The sequence below is a fragment of the Natator depressus genome, chromosome 1 (genome assembly GCF_965152275.1).
Source record: "Natator depressus isolate rNatDep1 chromosome 1, rNatDep2.hap1, whole genome shotgun sequence".
Classification (NCBI taxonomy): Eukaryota; Metazoa; Chordata; order Testudines; family Cheloniidae; genus Natator; species Natator depressus.
This window is the reverse complement of record NC_134234.1, coordinates 95,992,686-96,011,000: the sequence shown is the minus strand read 5'-3', so window position 1 is coordinate 96,011,000 and position 18,315 is coordinate 95,992,686. Positions and strand designations below refer to the sequence as shown.

Sequence of the window (18,315 nt, the reverse complement as noted above, 5' to 3'; positions counted from 1 at the left end):
GAGATTTTCAAAGTAAGATTCCATTCCTCTTCAGAAGCACCCTTTGGTAGGAAGGTGCAACTGAGTTATTTACCACATGATGTCATGCTTTGTATCAGTGAAATTTCCCTTGCTGCCTATTATTTCATTATAATAATTGAAACTCTTCTTATCCTTTCCCCACTACTTCAGTAAATTCACTGCTTGATACTTCCCATTATAGATGAATGAGGAGATAGGCAGGGCAACAGAATGAGAAATTTCTTACCTGTTAATTTTCTTTCTGTTAATATCTTCTCATTCAACCCACCCTGGTAATCTGGTAAATAACCAGAATATAAATTGATATTTTTCTCTAAAGGGAGAATTAGACATATTATTGTTTTGGGATTAATTAATACATTGTCAAGTTGTCGTCTTAATACTAATAATCAGTTACTGGAGAGCTTCTACAGCTTTGGAAGAACTCCTCTGGAGGCCTGAGATGAAGGGCAGTGCCTAGTCCTGGAGTGTCCAGCAACAACATTTGACAGCCTCCAAATTCCATAGGTGAGGGGGATTAGCCATTAGTGATGAATCCAAAGAGAAGCTGCTACCTGAAAATTATCAGATAAGAAATTTCTAATTCTTTTATGTACACTGTGTGTTTGACCCTGACCTTTTGAATTCACATTAATTGTTTTATGCTACTGGCTGACCAACCAGATTTCTTAAGACTTCTCACACACCTCTGGTAGAGCAGTAGTTAAAGTAAATCAAAACAGGAGGTGGGACTCAAAATTGTGGTAGTTATTGTGATGGGGGTCTCAGTAATGTGTAATGCTGGAATGCAACAAGGGGAAGTGGATGGGTATTCCTTGTCTCCAGGAGGTCCGAAACATCCAAGCAAAAGCACATGTTTATGACAATAGCCATGCCTATCACTTAGGTTTGACCTGGAAGGAGAATCTGTTTTGATGTAAATACAATAAATTAAAAAATGGAAGGTCCAGGAATTCTTAACCCTGGAAAATTTTGAAATACCTAATGCAATTTCCTGCATTCTATAAAATTTTAAGGTAGTTTGGAAGTTATATTTTTTATGCTTGCCCTCTTCTTCTTCCCTTCCCCACCTCTCCGAAATATTACTAAATATTTAATTGTGATTTGGTAGAGGCAAGTTATGTTCTATTAAATATATATTTTAAAAATGCACTAAAGCCATCAAAATCAGTGGGGCCCCAACATCTCAAACAGCAGCACATTAGCACCCATAAGAATCCTGGTATCCTGTGTTGTCTTTCATCTGAAATCCTGCCTCCCAAGCCCCATTTCACCGGTCACAATCCTGACATCTGAATCCAACATTAGTGCATATTTAATTGCATTGTTTTGGCACTAGACTTCATATACAAAAATTTAAATATCTTTGACCTACTAAGTCTCACATCTTTCTTTTCCTTCCTTTATGACACTACTTTTTCCAGTCTCTCTGCCTTTTTTTCTTAGTTTTCTACTTTTCCCCATGATAAAATTTCCCCCTTCCTCCATAGAAATCTCCCATTTGTCCGCTGCCTCTAGTTTTTCCATTTCCTTGTTCTGTTCTTCTCTGTTATCCTCCTTTTCTGGAGTAACAGCAGGGGAAAGAAAGCCAACAGGTCCATTTTGTTGCTCCTATGATCTGTTCTTTCTGGACTGTAGTTGGTAGGATGGGAGATGTTTCTCCTCTCATCTGTGCCCCTTCTTCTGTTGGAGCTAGTGACAAGGATGTCTTCCCTGGAGATCCTCTTCTTCTGTCAGGTGCTGCTGCTACTTCACCTACTGGCAGGAATTCTGGGAGGCCAAGAAACTCCACAGCCAGACTATTCCTACTGCTCCCACTTCAGATTCTCTGTCTTGGGTCATCACTTTACCAACCACTGAGAGTGTGGAAGGAGAGGGACCTTCACTCTCCCAAGCCAGAATGAGTGAGAGGAGAAGTATTCCTCCCGTGCTTACTCATTAGCCCATGTGTTAAACGGTAGGTATTACATGAACACATCTCACAGATACATGGAGCTGCCATACCTTCAAGCATCGTTCATATATTAATTAAATGGATTCAGAATGTTCACTGTGTTATAACATGTTTTTTACAAGAACTTTCTTGTACTTAAAGCTCAGCCTGCATATTGTATAATATGTAATCTTTTGATGTACTTATCGTCAACAGCTTTTATCGTTTTGTTCTGGAGCCAGAACTGACCTCTGGAGCCAATAACCTCTTTCCTTCTGGACCTGTGGCAAAGTTCCTAGAGATGCCAGAAACACTACTTTTGACTCTAAACATGATCATTCCTGAAAGCTGGTTGGTTGAAGCAGTAAACAGTTCTTATGATCTCGATAACATTCATTTACAGGATGTAAGTAGTAATTTCTGAACACCTCTGAAAACTATAGTTGGATCATATAAGCAGAAACCAGTAATAATTTTGCATAAATGCTTAATATTTCAGTGAATTATTTTGTTAATCTTCCTCCCTTTTAAATCCCATCTTCTCCCATCAAAACCTCTCCGCAGCCTTCTTTTCTTTATAAAATAAACAAAACGCTAAGAATTAAGCAATAAATTATACAAAAATAGCAAAATTATTAGTGTATAATTGCAGTACAGGCAATTACTTTTATATGTTGAAACAATAGTATATTTATGAAAGTGCACATCTTCTTGAGTTAGGATTGAAACAGTGAAGTAGGCATTCCATATGTTAGCCTTTCCTTTCCTTTTTTTTTGAGTATTTAATTTTAGCTTCATCATCTGACAATAACTGGGTTTTGAATTTTCCAATCTATTGACAGTCTTCCACGTTTTGTTCTTTGTTCTCATTATTGTGTACTATTGCAGGGTTTGAGTTTTATCAGTTTCACAAATGGATTATAAGATATTTTCATATATTCCACATTAACAGAGACTGTTTAATTCACACCCTCTCTCCTACCAACTTTCCAATTGCACTGTTCCATGAAATCACTGCTTTAATCTCTATTATCTGTAGAGTTTAGTAATGCACATACATAATATTTGTTTCTCATTTCCTTTTAACTTGGCTTCAAACTTGAGGTGTTGAGTATGCATTTGTAAACATATTGGGAAGAGTAACATCTGCTACAGTTTATATTGTCCAGCAGTATTCACCACAAATTTTTTTCAAAATAAACTGTAGATTCTTCTTCAAGTGATGTCCCTGTGGGTGCTCCACTTTAGGTGTTCGTGCACCCCTGCACTTGTAATCAGAGATGTGTGGTATCAGTGCCCAGTTGGGTTGCACATTCGCGGTCCCATCTCGCGCCGCTTCAGGTGGCTTATCTGGCGCTGTGTGACCAGCACTCCCCACCCCCCCCCAGGCCCCGTTCCTTCTCTACTGCCTTTGGCTACGAGTTGGAACATTTAGATGTGCCTCAGAGCTTACTTAGCATAGAATAACTCCAGTTAGTTCTAGTTTTATTAATAGTCAACCCTTTTTGTTCGTTTGTCCCTGTCCTTAAAAAAAAATTGTTTTTTCTTGTTTAGAAATAGGTTTTCATTGAACCATGGGGGGACGAAATTCTCTCCGCAGAGGCATGCCTGGTTCCCTAGGCTTCAAACACTGCCTCGCCTGTAGGATGTCAATACCAGTGTCGGACAGAGACTCTCAGTGTGTCCTCTGCCTAGGCAAGACACACGTTCGTCAAAAGTGTCCGCACTGTCATAAGTTAAAAGCCAGGACCAGGAAAGCCAGGGGCTTACAACTGAAATAACTCTTAATGGAGAAGTCCCTCAGGCCGGTGTCTGAGCCAGAAGCAAAGACCCCCTCGGGACAGAAGTCACCTACGGCAGCCTCTGATAGAGGCTCTTTTTCTAAGGCTCAGACAGCAGACCATCCAGCTGTAAGGGTGGCTAAAAAGCATCCTGTGGCTTCACCGACTTGGGAAACAGCCAAGAAAAGATGTTCCCCCTACTGGCATTCTCAGTCAGTACTAACCACATCATCGGTCTCTACAACTGAGGTGGCAGCACCCTGACGCAGGCAGTAAGGGGAAAATGAAACCCCATGCCTTGGCACTGCCAGAGCTGACCAGACACCCGGCACCCAGCAGCTCCTTGCAACTGCAAGAAAGCTGCCACCTACTAGCAATATACTGCAACTGACGCACACTCCTGTACCAATATCGACCTCACAATCAGCGGCACCAACCGCTATTACCTCAGTGGCACTGGCAATAGTGAGTCAATTTTTGCTACAAAAGGTTTTGGCTGTCTCCTCAATGCCTAAATCACCTGTCTTTGGCACCGACATCACCTCGGCTTGATCAGTTCCGAGTCACCTTTCCACTCCACCTCGCTCAGCTCCCCCTCTTTCAAGTAACGAGGATGATAATGATGACAGGGAGATTTATTCCTCTACCTCTCTTCTCCCATTGATAATCTGGCTGGGCATTCCCCATCACACATAGGTTATCATACTGAGGCCAAAGAACCCCAGTGGTACAGGTATCTCTGGATAACATGGATAACTCCGCCACAGTGGCTGTATTGGACCCCATGGATGACACATCCCTCTTACCACTGCAAACCTCCCAGCCCACCCAGGGAGAGCACAAATCAATCACCATTGCTGTCAGTACTGGGACTGTCTCAGTCTCCTAAGGATGTACCTGCAGAATAGAAAGAACCCTCTGACCAGGAAGTTGGACCTACCATCCACTTCTCTTCATCTTCTCCTGATGACACCATTATGCCCCTCCTCCTAATGTTGGGGACAACTTTAAACAATTTTAAGACCTCTGTAGGAGGGTCACAAGTTCCTTGGACATCTCCCTAGAAGAACTCCAAGAAGCACAAACAAGCTTCTCCACTGCAGACATTGACTTTATCTGAAATCACCCTACCCATGAATGATGCCATCATGGAACCTGTTAGGTTGATTTGGCAGACCCCTGAAATGATTCCATCAAATTGTCAGAGGTCTGACAGAAAATACTATGTGCCATCAAAGGGCATAGACTTCTGTCATTAATATAAAGGGAAGGGTCACCACCTTTCTGTATACAGTGCTATAAAATCCCTCCTGGCCAGAGGCAAAATCCTTTCACCTGTAAAGTGTTAAGAAGCTAAGGTAACCTCGCTGGCACCTGACCCAAAATGACCAATGAGGGGACAAGATACTTTCACATCTGGAGGGGGGGAAAGAGTTTTTTGTCTGTCTGTGTGATACCTTTGCCGGGAACAGATCAAGGATGCAAGCCCTTTGACTCCTGTAGAGTTAGTAAGTAATCCAGCTAGAAAATGCATTAGGTTTTTCTTTGTTTTGGCTTGTAAATTCGCTGTGCTGGAGGAAATGTGTATTCCTGTTTTTGTGACTTTTTGTAACTTAAGGTTTTGCATAGAGGGATTCTCTATGTTTTGAATATGACTGCCTGTAAGATTATCTTCCATTCTTATCTTACAGAGTAGTTCTCTTATCTTTTTTTTTGTTCTTCTAATAAAGTTCTGATTTTTAAGAATCTGATTGCGTTTTTTGGGTCTTAAAAATCCAAAGGGTTTGTGCTCATCTTGTTTATTCTCAAGCCTCCCCAGGAAAGGGGGTGTAAGGGCTTGGGGGGATATTTTGGGGAAATAGGAACTAAAGGTGGTCCTTTCCCTGTTCTTTGTCTAAAACACTTGGTGGTGGCAGCATTTTACCTAATCCAAGGGCTAGGACTTTATGCCTTGGGGAAGTTTTAACCTAAGCTGATAGAAATAAGCTTAGGGGGTCTTTCATGCGGGTCCCCACATCTGTACCCTAGAGTTCAGAGTGGGGAAGGAACCCTGGCAACTTCCTCTTTTCCCACTCCACACTGAATTCTTTGGTGTTGGATGCGGTCCACAAATAGGGCAGACAACCACTCTCCGAAAATACATCATATGACAAGGACTGGAAGAGGCTTGACCTCTTTGACCATATAAGGCTTATTCTTTGGTGACGCTCCATCTTCGAATCGCCAACTATGAAGCACTACTTGCAAAATACGACCACATGAATTATGTAAAGTTAGCAGATTTTATTGAATTTCTCCCAGAGGAGAAAAAAGAACTGTTCAGATCACCTCACCTCTGAGGGACAACTGATTGCCAGACACGGGAGCGTGCTCTACAGCTACTGCAATAGTAATGAGGAGAGCTTCTTGGTTGTGTATCTCTGGCATTCCCAGAAAGGTGTAATCGACTGTTCAAGATCTTCCGTTTGACGGATCTAAACTCTTTGTGGCCAAAACTGATGAATCTCTACTCACTCTCAAGGACAACACTGAAGGCCCTGGGTATTTATACCCCTAGGAACAAGAGAAGACAGCAAATATTACAACCCACAAAGGTTCTGATCTACACCATATACACAACCAAATAGGCAGTATGAACCTCAGGAACATAAACATAGGCCTTCAAGGAGATGACAGCCTCCACTTCAAGCTGCCATGTCCCACCAACCATCCTCCAGACAGCAAGTTTGATGTATTGGTTGAGGGCCCAAGAATGCCACATCTTTCAACGCTGGAACCCATTTCCATCTCTCAGACATTTTCAGACCGTCTTATCCCATTTTACCCAATTGGGCACTCCACCACAAAAGACAGATGGGTATTGGAGATAATCAAAATAGGATATCCATTTACTTTCATCCCCGCTACCTACTCTCCCTCCCCGTCCATCTTCAGGGGACCCTTCTCACAAACATCTACTGTGACAAGAGGTAGCCCATCTCATGAATCTAGGAGCGGTAGAACTGGTACCCACAAAATACAGAGTGAAGGGGTTCTACTCACTTTACTTTCCCATGCAGAAAAAAACAGGAGGATGGAGACCCATTCTCGATCTCCAACATCAAAACGAGTTCGTAAAAGCACAGTACTTCAAGATGGTCACACTAACTACCGTAATCCCAGCACTAGAAAGGGGGAAGTGGTTCTCAGCCTGCAACCTCCAAGGTGCATATTTTCATATAACCATCCGTCCTTCGCATTGGCGATTTCTCTGATAAGCAATAGAACAGGGCCATTTGCAATATAAAGTCCTACCTTTTGGCCTAACCACTGCTCCTCGAGTTTTTTCAAAGGTCCTTGCCGCTGTGCTACCTGCCTACGCAGAAAAGGAATTATGATATTTCTGTACTTAAACGATTGTCTGCTGAAAGCACTGTCACAACAAGCGGCGCTAGAGTCCACAGAACAGACACTTGCACTCTTTAGGAGGTTAGGCCTCCAAATAAATGCACAAAAATCTACACTGACACCAGTACAAAAAATAGAGTTCATTGGAGCCTACCTCAATTCTCCTGAGGCAACGGCCTCTCTTCCATGACGATTCCTCACCTTAACCAACCTGATTTCCATGGTATGAATCAGTTCACAAGTCATTGCCAGGATGTTCCTGCAACTACTAGGCTCAATGGCCTCCACAAAGTATGTAGTCAGGCATGGAAGACTCCATATGTGGTGCCTACAAGCCTGACTCTTCTCAGCTTACGTCCCACAAGCGCTTTGCAATATCAATCAAGCTAAAAGACTCCCTGCTCTGGTGGACACAACCAGACAACATCTGTGAAGGGGTATGAGACAATGGCAATGGTGCATCAGATGCAATATCCACCTTACAGCACAATACCTACCTGGATGCCAGAACACCACAGCAAATATATAAAGCAGGAATTTCTCCCAGGATTCTGAGTAGGAATTGGACACACACATGCTCCGAAACGTTTTCAAGCATTGGGGATTCCCAATGATAGACCTGCTCTCAATGGCACAAAACACCAAATGTCCACAGTTCTGCTCCAGGGCAAGACTTGGTCACCACTCTCTGGGCAACGCCTCCCTTGTGAAGTAGAGCGCTCCTCTCCTATATGTGTTTCCCGCCCACCCCTCTCCTGGATGGGGTGATCTACAAGATCAGACAGGACAACCCCAGGATAATTCTAATAATCCCCACGTAACCTCACCAAACCTGGTATCTTTACCTTCTCAAGCTATTGGTATGCCCACCACGTATGCTATCGCTTCTGCCTCATCTTCTGTCCCAGGACGCTGGTCACATTCTTCATCCATGTCTGCAAAGACTTCATTTTGTCTCATAGGTACCGATAGCACCAAAGGCATCTGTCAAGGTTCCTTCCCCACTCTGAACTCTAGGGTACAGATGTGGGGATCTGCATGAAAGACCCTCTAAGCTTATTCTTACCAGCTTTGGTTAAAACTTCCCCAAGGCACAGATTTCTTTCTTTCCTTGGGAACCAGTTTAGGTTAGAAACCTGGTACACTGCCACCACCAAGTGATTTAAACAAAGGACAGGGAAAGAGACCACTTGGAGACGTCTTCCCCCAAAATATCCCCCCAAGCCCTACACCTCCTTTCCTGGGGAAGGCTTGCTAATAATATCCTCACCAATTGGTACAGGTGAACACAGACCAAAACCCTTGGATTTTAAGAACAATGAAAAATCAATCAGGTTCTTAAAAGAAGAATTTTATTTAAAGAAAAGGTAAAAGAATCACCTCTGTAAAATCTGGATGGTAAATACTTAACAGGGTAATCAGATTCAAAACATAGAGTATCCCTCTAGGCAAAACCTTAAGTTACAAAAAGACACAAAAACAGGAACACACATTCCCTCCAACACAGCGAATTTCACAAGCCCAAAAAACCAAAAGAAGAACTAACTCATTTTCTAGCTAGATTACTTATTAACTTTACAGGAGTTGGAAGGCTTGCATCCTTGATCTGTTCCCGTCAAAGGTATCGCACTGACAGACAAAACCCTTTGTCCCCCCCCTCCAGATTTGAAAGTTTCTTGTCCTCTCATTGGTCATTTTGGATCAGGTGCCAGCGAGGTTACCTTAGCTTCTTACCCTTCACAGGTGAAAGTATCTTGCCTCTGGCCAGGAGGTATTTTATAGCACTGTATACAGAAAGGTGGTGACCCTTCCCTTTATATTTATGACAGCATCTAAGTACAGTACCCACAGATCATGTGGGTCCAGTGCAACAGATACCGCTGGTACACCTAAGAACACTATGGGCACAGGCATCAAAGCAGTGGTACCACCCATCAGGCACAGGATTGGAGACTGTGCCGCCTCCTGGAAGACAGCATCAGTACGGATGTCCTCAGTACCAATGACTGTAAGGCAACCGTCATCAGACTGCTCAGTGCTACCGTCACCAGCTAGCTCGGTACCGCCAGCTCAATATTGGTAACCACTGACAGTACCAATTACTATGGCACTGGGCACTGGTGGAATTTAAATTCTCTATGAACCTCAGGGTATCTGAGGTACCAGAGTCTCTTCTAATCGGTACTGGGCACTCCGGTCTCCGTATCGGCTCCACCATTTTCCAGTGGAGAGTTGGATAGTGAAAAGGAGGAGGGCCTCTCCCATCACTCTTACTATGCTTCCTACCACAACCAACCCAGGTCTACCCTTGGTCTGGACCTCAACCCTCATGGTATGACCAACTATGATCTCAGCAAGGCATTCTCCTACACCATTCTCCCTCTCCAGAACCTCCTGAGGAGACTAGAGGAGGAGGTTACACCACATACTAATGTGCCATAGTATACCTTGGGGGTGCACCCCGTAACCCCCATATTTATCATTTGTATATAATTGTGATATTGCATACAAAGCATGCATTGTAAGGAATCATGGGAAAGGCTATGATCTGCTTAAACCCACTGTTCCATATATATATAATGGAATATATATGGAATATAATGCATATGAAGTTATGAGAATTGTGTTATCTGGTTGTCACTAAAATATGCTGTGGGTTTGGGAAGCGCCCAGATACTAGCTCTCCAGAGACAATGACGAGGGAAGTAACCAATGCCCAGGTGGGTGCTGAACAGACATCACCAGCCATTGTCCAGCAATGAGAGCTACAATGCAATGACTCACTTGTACAAGGCCACACCAGGGGAATTGCTCATATTTGCCTGGTGACTCAGCAATGCCCACCAGAGATGCCTGGACTTGTGTTCTCCAAACACATGGACTAAGGGTATAAAACAGAATACAGTGGCCCCATGTTTGGCCTTTTCTCCTCCCCTCAACCTACGCTCCAAGCAACAAGGACACTCGGAAGACTGGAGACTCCAACAGAGGAGACTGGCCCAGGTTTCAAGGGTGAAACCTGTGTAATATGAACTGCAGTATCCAGTGGGATGAGAAAAACTGCTTAATCTAGATGTTGCCCAGTCTAATAAGGTGGAAAGTTTAGACCTTGCTTATATTTTATTTTGGTAGCCACTCTGACTTTTTGCCTATCACTGATAACCACTTAAAATCTGTTTTGTTGTCAGTAAACTTGTTTTACTGTTTATCTTTACCAGCGAGTTTGCCTGAAGTGTTTGTCTTCGTCTGACAGCCTGACTGTTGAAAAGGAACTGTTAACTATGCTTAGCTTATTTTCCAAAGTGATAGGCATTCAGCTCTCTTCTAGGACAGCTTCCATCCTGAAAGCCTCCATCTGGACCAAATTCAGTCTTTGGTGTCAAAAGCACAAACAAAAGCCAAGAGATCCTTGGAATCCAGTTATGCTGGACTTCCTTCAAGAAGGAGTGGATAAGAGAGTTCAGCCAAGCATGCCAGGTGTCAACCCTCAGTAGTATACTGTTTGGAGGATTCTTGGGCTCCCTAGCTGAGAATTATCATGTAATCAGGTTCTTCAGCGCCATTAGACTGGCCAGATTACTGGTGAGATCAATCTTCCACGGGCTCTGAAAGCCCTAACTATGCATCCCTTTGAATCTCTAGTATCTCTACCACCGTTTTACCTCTCCATCGAAACCTGTTTCTGGTCACCATCCCATCCACCAAACAAGTTTCAGAAGTGGCAGCCTTATCTACACAGAAACCTTACTATGTGTTCCATGATGACAAAGGGGTTCTAAGAACTCCTGAAACATTCTTGTCAAAGACAAATTCTGCTTTCTGTGCCTTGCAGGAAGTTGTCCTCCCTTCATTCTGTCCAAAGCCACAGAAACCAACTGAGAAGCTATGCACACCTGGGATGTCAGATGAGCACTAAAACTTGTTATCAGGCATACAGGATTCACAAGGAGATCAAGCTCTCTGTTTCCTTTCAGCCAAGGTGTCAGGGCCTTAGAGTGTCCAATCTATCCTTGGCCAGATGGATCAGACTGTGTATCGAGAGACACAAGACATCCAGTGTGCCTATTCCACAAGGAGTCAAGGCATATTCCACAAGATCCATGTCAACATCTTGGACTGAAAGAGCATGTGCTTCTACTTCACGGATCTTCAGAGAAGCGACATGGTCGTTGGTTAACAGATACGATGAAATGGACTTTCTGCTTTCCACAGAGGCCTCCTTTAGTATGAGACTGCTGCAGGCGGTTGTCCAATTATAACCTTGCTGGTTGAGCAATTCTGAAAGAGGTTGTTTTTTTTCCTTCCTCCTCTTATTGGACGTTCTCCTGTCCCTCCTTACTCCTATCCAATGCTTGCTACTTCCCATACCTGGAAGAATTGTGGGAGATTCTGGGATACAGAATGGAACTTTTCTTACCTGATCATTTCCTTTCTCCTAGCAGTGTCTCCCACAGTTCTACCCACTCCAGATGGCTCTCCATCTGAGAGTCAACATTTTATTTGGATAGTTACCACATAAGCAAGGACGGACTTAGTGTACATAATTAATTGGTTGGCATTGTTACTAATTATTTTCTACAAGTTTTTACACAGCTTTGGAATGAATCATCCAGCAGCTAGCCAGAGCAGGGTTTGTGGCTAGCACAGGATGTGCTACAACTTTGAACTGCCTATCAAAACTGCAGTCAGCAAGGGAATAGCCCATAGGTAGCAGAATTGTGGAGGATACTGCTAGCAGAAAAGGAATTATTGGGTAAGAAATTTTCCATTACAAAAAATAAAATAAAGATGGTTAGATGATAGGATAAACAATGTCAAAAATTGAACTCAATATGGGATGTTATGATTTTCAAGAGATAAGAAGTCAGTTCAATTAATTCATGGTCTTAACAAAAGTTTGTTACAAAGGCAAACTTTTATCCTAGTTCTGTACTAGGCTGGGCCAGTGATTTTGGTACCAGTCTAGAACTATAGAAGCTTAAATATAGATCCTCATTTATTTCTGATCACAAATACCAATCAAATTATATGACTATTTATGTCACTTTTTAAACTAAACAGGTCTGAGGTAGAATTTTGAAATTTAGACAAGTTATTTAATTATCAAAAAATATCAACTCTGTTCAAATTAGCTTGTTCAGGTGATACTCATTGTCAAGCTTTGCTACACACAGAACTATTACACATTAAATCCACAGTATAATTTGCACGTAATAATGCTGAAGTTATTCTAATTTCTCTGGAATTTCACCAGTGCCATAAGCTTTTATGCTACTTTAACCAAAGGTTCAGATAGTGATAAAATCTTACAAGCCAATTCAAAGTGTCATCCTCTTTTTGCCTAAGAAGCCATTAGTTCTCTTGACCACAAAATCTGTCTGGTTTTTAAGCTGAATTCTTTGAAACTCTCAGGTTTTCTTGGAGTAACTTTTACTGTAAAGAAGCAGTTTCCTGCTACAAACAGTACTAAGTTTAGTTCGGGTAATGAATTTCCCCAGCCTCAATGCTCTCATTTACTTACTGATTTAGTGTAATGTCTAGACAACTAAGAGTACACCTATGCAGCAAATGCCACCCCAGTACAAGCCCATGGGGACTCTGGATTCCTACTTGAAGTTGCTGGCCCACACTGAAGTCAATGCCACCATGTCTTCACAGCCATTGTTAGCTGCACTATTTAGATTAAAGTTAATGCAGGTATGCCTACCCTGCATTACAATCACACCTTTATTTGCTGTGTAGGCATTCCCTGTGACTAAACTTGTTACTAAAACACATCATACATTTTAGTCCAGGGGTCTTAAAGTCCTGTCCCGCGGACCATCTGCGGCCCGAGAACCTCCCCACTGCGGCCTGTGGAGGAGAGACGCGGGCAGACACGGCACCAGCACTGTTTGTTGCAGGCACTGCTCCCCGCAGCTCCCATTGTCTGGGGGAGAGGGACAGAGATATCATCATTAGTTGCTGGGCAGAGTCAGCCATGGAGGCAGCATCACTTTTTTCCACAATGAATATAAACAAGTCAAAATACCGAACACAACTACCTGATGCACACCTTGCTGCAATCCTGAAGGTTTCAACTGCTCAGTCACTGAGGCCAAACATCAACAAACTGACAGAACTGAAGCGCTGCCAGGTGTCTGGCAAACACTAAAAATTCTCTGGCAGGCAAAGAATTGTATAAAGTTGTATGACAGTTTTAGTATTCCTAAGAAATTTGAAATAAAAAATACAATATAAACGTTTTCTTTTCCGAACACCATCTTCAGTGATGTTATCGGTCCGCTGGGGGATTTGAGGACTGGCACTGGCCCTAAGGTAAATTGAGTTTGAGATGCCTGTTTTAGTCATTTGGAGGGGTTTAACTCAGGTACGTACTTTCTGAGAAGTATTTAGCTTAACAAAACCAAGTCATATATTGGGTAAACAACACATCAGTTTTTAAATTAAAAAGAGTCTTTGCATAAAGTCTCTGCACACTCCTTAATGGTTTTGTTTTTGTTTAATAGTTCATCAAGCAGCAATTTAGTCATTTGAGTTGCTAGGCCCATCACCAATAGCATACAACATTTAACAAAATACTACAAAACTGCTGTACATACCTCTGTGCCAGTACTTGATTATTGCCTACACCTCAGTGATATATAGTAGGATCGGTTCATATGTAAAACTCTGTGTGTAACTGCCAGTGATACAGTTAATCAGGTTTTATGGTCTTAAAACATTTTGTTTGGTTCACCTTAAAATTTACACTTCACATTGGATTCTCCATGTACCATTTGAATGTATCAACTTCTTTAATACAAAATAAATACCTTGTGTATATATACCTTTGCTAAAGATTATTTATATATTGATCACATTTCTATTTTAAATGGCTATTTGCAGTATTTTGTGGTCAGGATGTACCATAGAACCTCAGGAATTGAGGTTTTTGTAACTCTGAAATGTTCATAACTCTGAACAAAACATTATGGCTGTTCTTTCAAAAGTTTATGACTGAACATTGATTTAATACAGCTTGGAAACTTTACTATGCAGAAGAAAAGTGCTACTTTCCCTTTATTTTTTAGTAGTTTACATTTAACACAATATTGTACTGGGGTATTTGCTGTGTGTGTGTGTGTGTGTGGTCGCTGATGCTGCCTGATTGTGTACTTCCGGTTCCAAATGAGGTATGTGGTTGACTGGCCAGTTTGTAACTCTGGTGTTCGTAATTCTGAGGTGCTACTATCTAGGCCAGGGGTAGGTCACTTTTAGAAGTGGTGTGCTGAGTCTTCATTTATTCACTTTTTAATTTAAGGTTTTGCGTGCCAATAATACATTTTAACATTCTTTAAAAGGTCTCTCTCTATAAGTCTATATATTATATAACTAAACTATTGTCGTATGTAAACAAGGTTTTCAAAATGTTTAAGAAGCTTCATTTAAAATTAAATTTAAAATGCTGATCTTACACCACCAGCCCGCTGCCGGCCTGGGGTTCCGTTCACCTAGGCCGGCAGCGGGCTGAGCAGGGCCGCGGCTGGGAACCCGGCTGGTAAGGGGCCGGCCACCAGAAGCCCAGACCAGCAGCTCAGCCTGCTGCCGGTCTGGGGTTCCGTCCGCCCGCTCCTGCCAGCCAGGGTCCCGGCTTCTGGCCCTGCTCAGCCCGCTGCTGGTCTGGGGTCCCGGCCCTGTCCACAAAGAGTAGGTACCTATCTTCTCCCTGGTTCTAGCCATTCTCTTCCTCTCTCTGCACTGAGATAAGAGTTGGAGTGCGCTGAGAACAGGGCTGGGGGTGAAGGAGCAGGCTGGGGGTTGGGGTGCAGGGTCTGGCCAGGAGCTGGGGTGCAGGGTCTGGCCAGGAGCTAGCATGAGGGAGGGGGCTCAGGGTTGGGGCAGGAGGTTTGGGTGTGGAGCACTTACCTAGGCAGCTCCCGTTTGGTGCGAGGGGTGCAGGTGGGAGTGTGGCGGGGGGTGGGGGTGTGCAGGAGCTCCCGTTTGGTGCTCAGGGTGGGGGTGGGGATGTGGGGAGTGCAAGAGTCAGGGCATGGAGTGTGGGGGGTACAGGAGTCAGGGCAGGGGGCTGGAGGGGGTGTGAGGAGGGTGCAGGAGTCAGGGCAGGGGGCTGGGTATGTGTGGGGGGTGCCGGAGTCAGGGCTGGGATGTGTGGGGGGTGCAGGGGTGAGGGTAGAGGGCTGGGTGTGTGTGACGGGGGTGCAGAGGTGAGGGCAGAGGGCTGCGGGTGTGTGAGTGTCAGGGCAGAGGGCTGGGGGTGTGGGCTGAGGTTGTGGGGGTGCTCCCTGCCCTGAGCGGCTCATGGCAGGGGGCTGGAGGGGATATGCCAATTCCACCCCCTTCCTCAAGGTCCCCGGAGCATAGAGCGTGCTGCGGCTTTGCTTTTCCCTCTCCCCCTCAATAGCAAGGGCCATCGGCTGATCAGCCGCAGGGAGGGAGAGAAGGAGGGGCAGGAACCCAGCGCGCTGGGGAAAGAGGCAGGGGGAGGGGGAAGCTTGTCTGCCCTACAAGGAGAGAGCGGTGGGCGGGGGGCGGAGAAGAACGGGCCGGGCTGGGCAGGATTTTTAATGGCACGCTGCTGTCTGCTGGGGTCAGCAGCGTGCCATTAAAAATTGGCTCGCATGCCGTCGTTTGCCGACCCCTGGTCTAGGCAATGAAATTTCCTCAAACTGAAGGGGCCTATTACAGAATGCCTTTCTTAAATCTTAATTGATGCCTTTTTAAAAAAATGTATCTAGTAAAATTGTACCTTAGAATACTACATCAAATAGTATAGATTCATCTGCTATATGTCCGTTACTATTATATAGTCATAAAATACACAAAATAAAGGGAAGGTAAAAGAGGTTGTTATGGTTATTTTTTCTTTATATTACCCTAGTGTCTAAGATCCTTAGTCATGGACCAGGACCTCATTATGCTATGTCCGGGGCAGGCAAACTTTTTGGCCTGAGGGCTGCATTGGGTTTCGGAAATTGTATTGAGGGCTGGTTAGGGGAGGCGGTCGTGGCCCGGCCCCCACCTCCTATCCCCCCCCCCGGACTCCTGCCCCGTCCAATCCCCCCTGTTCCCTGACGGCCCCCCTGGGACCCCTGCCCCATCCAATCACCCCTTCTCCCTGTCCCCTGACCACCCCTGGCCCTGACTGCCCCCCGCCACCCCATCCACCCCCCCCCTTCCTGACTGCCCTCCCAGAACCCCTGCCCCCATTCAAACCCCTGTTCCTACCCTGACTCCTATCCACACCCCCTCCCTCTGACCACCACCCCAAACTCCCCTGCCCTCTATCCAACCCCCCCACTCCCTGCCCCCTTACCGCACTGCCTGGAGCACCAGTGGCTGGCGGTGCTACAGTCGTGCCGCCCGACTGGAGCCAGGCCATGCCGCCACCACCATGCAGCACAGAGCACTGGGTCAGGCTGGGCTCTGCAGCTGCACTGCCCCAGGAGCTCGCCGCTCCGCTGCCCAGAGCATTGCGTGCGGGGAGAGGTGACAGCCTCCCTGGCCAGGAACTCAGGGGCCAGGCAGGAGGGTCCCGTGGGCCGGATGTGGCCTGCAGGCCGTAGTTTGCCCACCTCTGTGCTATGTGCTGAATGAACAAAGAACAAAAAGATAGACTTTGCCTTGAAGAATTTACAGTTTAAGCGGTAAGATAAACACAGGGTGAGGGAAAGGGTACAACATGCAAACAGAGAGAGCAATGTAATGGTGACAAACCTCATGTTAGTTCCATTATCTCTTTCTCTGTTTGTTTAGTTTTTCGTTAAGAGGAGATAAGCTAAAGTAGGGGACACTGAAGGAAAGAGCCAGGAGGGGTGATGCTGAGGTGAAGAATCTGTGAAGGAAGGAGGAATGGGAGGGTTGGAGCAAACAACCAATCATGTAAAGGCCGAGAAAGTCCAATCAAAACTGTAAAAAGCTCTCCAGAGGATCAAAGGTCTCTGCATTGGCTGCTTCTGCCCTTACTGGCTAGAATCTGTGGCTGGCTCCTCTTTGCAGTTTTCTCACAGAGCGGAAGTGTGGGGGAAAATGTTACTTCACAGCTTAGCAAGAGTTTGCGTTAGCTGTGGTAGTTATTTAACCTGTTTGAAACACAGAAACAGTATCAGGAATTTGACATGTTTAAAGACTTAGACCTAAATTATATCAAGAATCCTGATCTGTGTGTGAATATACATGGCATTATGGTTATTAATAAACTCTATGTTTTCTGTATTATCACTACATGCCTCACTGATCAGTATAAACGAGGGCAAATGTATTGGCACCAGTAGAAACTATCCAAAGGAAAAGAAATGTAGCTGAGTCAAACTGTATCACATATTTTAAATAGATAAACAATATACTGTTAATATATAGATACCTTGAACATTTCGTTTTTCAGTTTCTCAATACTAAATTGTCAGCGCAGAAATACACAGGTTCTTATTCAATTGAAAGAGCTTTTTTCCTTGTTAGACATTCTTTTGGCTTCAGTTTAAATAATTGTTTTTAATTCTGAATTTTTACACTCGATTTCCATTCGAAAATGTTGAAAATGGAGGACTAGATGGTTCTGGGAATTAACAAATGGATATGAAGCTTTTCACCTGTGAGTTATGGATGCCAATCTCATTCAGCTTGGAAATGACCAAAAGTTAGAACTATCTGATGATGGCTGTTTGGCTTATGCAACATGAGTAAGTGATGTCATCCCATTTCTTAGCAGATAGGTATCCACATCTCTAAAATCACCTTGCCAGTCAGCACTGTTGCTGACAATAGGATACAGAGACCAAAGATTGAGTGTACATGGGAAACAAAATATTTTCTCAATCCTAAAGTTGAACCCTTCATTTAGGCTTGAGGGAGATTGACTTCAGTGATTCAGTGGTTCCAACTTTGCTTAGTACAGTGAACTGTACATTCATATGGTGAAAAACATTGCTGTATATTATCTGTAAAATGTTTCTAAATAAAGTTTTATTTATATACACACACACTTAATACATGCTCATGCTCTCTCTCTCACACCCACCCACCCACCCCATTCCTTTTAGGTCCAACTGTCTTACCAATCTTTACTATATCTGTTTGATGAATGAATAAAGGACTTGGTCTGCATCAGCTTTCACAATCACTAAATTCACCCAAAATGTTAAAAAGAAAGAATTAAATCCATGTAACCTATTTATACAAAAGGTATATTATGAA

General features: G+C 43.9%; 1 protein-coding gene across 1 annotated transcript in view; it reads left to right on the top strand.

Annotated features, from left to right (window-relative positions):
* The window catches only part of UGGT2 (UDP-glucose glycoprotein glucosyltransferase 2), a 297,148-nt gene that overhangs the window by 205,016 nt on the left and 73,817 nt on the right, over positions 1-18,315 (top strand). Inside the window, exon 27 of the mRNA XM_074962719.1 lies at positions 2,171-2,360. Within this exon, the coding sequence (XP_074818820.1) occupies positions 2,171-2,360 (190 nt within the window). The remainder of the gene's footprint in view (positions 1-2,170; positions 2,361-18,315) is intronic.